Raw genomic sequence first — 3,677 nt, forward strand, 5'->3', positions numbered from 1 at the left:
AGTGTAAGGAGTGTTTCTAACTCAGTAAAGGGCGTACGGTAGGAGAGTCATCCAGTCCCCGCCAGTCTCCATGGTTAATTTGGTAAGGGTCTCTTTTAGGGTTCTATTCATTCTTTCTACCTGTCCTGAGCTCTGGGGCCTATAAGCACAATGTAATTTCCAGTTTGCCCCCACCGCCTTGGCTACTGCCTGTGTTACCTGCGAGATAAAAGCTGGTCCATTGTCTGATCCTACCAGGGCAGGAAAACCATACCTGGGTAAGATGTCTTCTAGTAGCTTCTTAGCCATCGTCTGAGCCGTTTCATGCTTGGTTGGGTATGCCTCCACCCAGCCAGAGAAGGTGTCTGTAAATACTAAAAGATATTTAAAACCATACTTTCCTGGTTTGACTTCAATGAAGTCGACTTCCCATTGGGCTCCCGGTCTGGTGCCTCTGAGCCTGGTTCCTTTTTTCTATTTGATGTGGCCCTCGCGTTGGTGAGTTGGCAGGTCTTGCAGGCAGATACAACTTGCTCTATTTTGGTGTCCTGTTGGTGAATCCTCTCCCTGCATATCTGAGCCTTCTTCGCGGATGCCCGGTATCCTAAGGCCCCCAGGGTAGCCAGCAGGTCCTGGGTCCCTCGCTCACAGTCTTTGGCAGTGTCGGCAGCAATCAGGATGTCATCTACATACTGTAGAAGGGTGATGCCAGGGTGCTCCCTTCTGTACTCACCCAGGTCCTCGTGTAGCGCCTCGTCGAAGATGGTGGGTGAATTTTTGAATCCCTGAGGTAGCCGTGTCCAGGTGAGTTGCCCACTGTAGCCCTCCTCCGGATCATGCCACTCGAAGGCGAACAAGGGTTGGCTCTGGGGTGCCAGCGGCAGACTGAAGAAGGCGTCCTTTAAATCTAGTACAGTATACCAGACCCTGGAGGGCGCTAAGGAGCTCAAGAGAGTATATGGGTTGGGAACAGTTGGGTGTATGTCCATGACCCTCTTATTTACTTCCCGGAGGTCTTGTACCGGTCGGTAGTCATTTGTGTGAGGCTTTTTGACCGGCAGTAGGGGGGTGTTCCAGGCAGACTGGCAAGGAACTAGTACCCCTAGGCTTCGTAGTCTCCGGATGTGTGGCTGGATCCCCTTCCAGGCCTCCTGAGACATGGGGTATTGTTTGATCCTTACCGGACTCTCTCCTGGCTTGAGCTCTACCAGGACTGGGGTCCTATGAGCGGCTAGTCCCATCCCCCCTGTCTCTGCCCAAACCGAGGGGAATTCTTGTAGCCATCTGTCTATATTATCCTCTCTCGGGAGCGCCTCCTGGTGGAGGAGGTATTCATCCTCCAGTTTCATGGTCAGGACCTGGATGGGGTGGCCCTTGCCATCGGTGACCTGAGGCCCCCCTTGTCTGAAAGTTATCTGAGCTCCAATCTTGGTCAGTAAGTCCCGTCCTAACAGCGGGTAGGGGCATTCTGGTATTACCATAAAGGAGTGGGATACCCGGCCCGTTCCCAAATCTACTGTTCTTCGGGTAGTCCATGAATACTGGCTCATACCAGTTGCCCCTTGTACCCAGGACTTCTTGCTAGCTAGTTTTCCTTGTGGGGTGCGGAGGACCGAATGTTGTGCTCCGGTGTCGACAAGGAAGTCAATAGGGGTCCCCTCCACTTTAAGAGTTACCCTGGGTTCGGGGAGAGGGTCCGAACCCTGACTCCCCTAATCACTTAGTTCATCCAGCTCTAGGACTTTTACTCGATCAGTCTTGCTTCCCTTCCAGCCGGCCCATTTCGGACAATCTCGGGCCCAATGCCCTATCTCCTTGCAGTATGCGCACTGATCCTTCTGCAGCCTCTGCTTCCCCCCCTTGGTGGTTCCTTTACCTTTTCTTGCGTCGTCTGCCAGCTGCCGTAGACAGCAGTCTCGTTCCTCGGGGAAATCAGCAGTGGTAGCTAGTAGTATTCTGGCCAGGTCTCGAGTCTGCTTACTGCTGGCAGCCGCCATGGCGCGAGCCTGCTTGTCCTCAGGAGGCTCCCGGTTATTATATACCTTTTCGGCTACCACCAGTAAGTCCTGCAGACTTTTTTCTCCTAGTCTATCTATTTTCTGTAATTTTCTCCTAATGTCTATGGCCGATTGGTTTACAAAGGCCATGATAACAGCTGCCTTGCTTTCCGGAGCCTCTGGATCCATGGGGGTGTAGGTACGGAATGCCTCCATGATCCGTTCTAAAAAGGCAGCTGGAGATTCATCTTTTCCCTGTTGTACATTTCCTACCTTGGCCAAATTGGTTGGCTTTCTAGCAGCCATTCGGAGACCCCCCATTAGAGTCTGGCGGTAGACCCGGAGCCTCTCCTTACCTTCTGCCGTGTTGAAATCCCACTGGGGCCGAGTTAAGGGGAAGGAGGCATCTATCTGAGCTTGGTTGGTGGTGGGATTCCCGTCTGCGCCCGGAACTAGTTTTCGGGCCTCATTGAGGATTCTTTCTCTTTCTTCAGTCATGAACAGGACCTGCAAAAGCTGCCGGCAATCGTCCCACGTGGGCTGATGGGTAAAAAGAACAGAGTCTAATAAATCAATAAGCCCTGCCGGTTTCTCAGAAAACTTAGGATTCTGAGCTTTCCAATTGTAGAGGTCACTAGTGGCGAAAGGCCAATAGTGATGGGGCTGATTCCCCTCCGCGTCTGGGGGTCCGGTGGCTCGCAGGGGCAGAATAGTGGAGTCGGCGGTGGAGGCGGATTGCTCCCTCTGAGCCCTTTGTCTGGTAAATGGCGGGCTTCCCCCTGGAGTGTTTCTGCCTCCCGCTCTCGGAACAGCGTGTGCCTCCCCCGGAGGGGGAGGATGGCGTTCTTCCGGCATCCTAGAGGGGTTATACGGGGGAGGAAAAATTAATTCTTCTTCAGTACCCCCCTGTAGGACAGGGTAGAGGGGTGCTGAAGGCTGGGTAAGACGTTTCCTCTTCTCTGTCTCCTGCAAAGCAAGAATGGGTTTTGGCTCTGGAGGGAGCAGGGTTAGGAAGGGCTTAAGCCAAGAGGGTGGGTCTTCTACAAGGTCCTGCCAAGTGATAATGTAAGGGAGCTGATCAAGATGGCCCGTCTTAGGCTGAGAGATGATACTCCTGACTCGGTGGATGGTAGGGAGGTCGAAGGTCCCCTCTGGTGGCCATCCGACATTGAAAGTTGGCCACTCGCTAGAACAAAAAAACTGCAACCGACCCTTTCGGACTTCCACACTGAGGTTGTTAGCTCTTCCCCTCACATCCTTAAAGTGATCAATCATAATACTTAGAGGAGTAGTCTGAGTCTGTCCCATAATGTCCGTCCAGTAAGTCCACAGAGCAAAACAGAGAAACACAAAAACAGACAAACAGAGGGCCCCTAGAAAGTCTTCCAACTCCATGGAAGCAAAACGGAAAGCTAGCTTTTGAGGGGATTCCATGTCCCTCCAAAACCGATGAGGGGATTCCACATCCCTCCAAAGACGACGGCCTCACGCCGACCAGTGGGAGCGACCCGCCTCGTCTCAGACCTTTGAGGGGATTCCACGTCCCTCCAGAAGGGAGAATCGGAACGTCTTCCGAAACTCCCGGCCCGTGGTCCTCCAGTGCGTCCACCTAGACCGCGTCGGGCACTACCAGAATTCCAGAAATGAGCTCACACAGAAAAGACAGAACAAACAGACACTAACCGTGGCCAGTCAGGCTCT

The 3,677-nt window shown here is 53.1% G+C and overlaps 1 protein-coding gene across 1 annotated transcript; it reads right to left on the minus strand.

Moving 5' to 3' along the window:
• Positions 1 to 1,304: 1,304 nt before the first annotated feature.
• LOC123381619 lies at positions 1,305 to 2,869 on the minus strand (the record flags this gene model as incomplete). Its single annotated transcript, XM_045043170.1, is given in 1 exon segment — positions 1,305 to 2,869. A coding segment is annotated over 1 exon segment (1,527 nt), but the record flags the coding sequence as incomplete, so codon positions are not given.
• Positions 2,870 to 3,677: the final 808 nt, after the last annotated feature.

This window comes from Felis catus, chromosome D4, assembly GCF_018350175.1.
Source record: "Felis catus isolate Fca126 chromosome D4, F.catus_Fca126_mat1.0, whole genome shotgun sequence".
Taxonomy (NCBI): Eukaryota; Metazoa; Chordata; class Mammalia; order Carnivora; family Felidae; genus Felis; species Felis catus.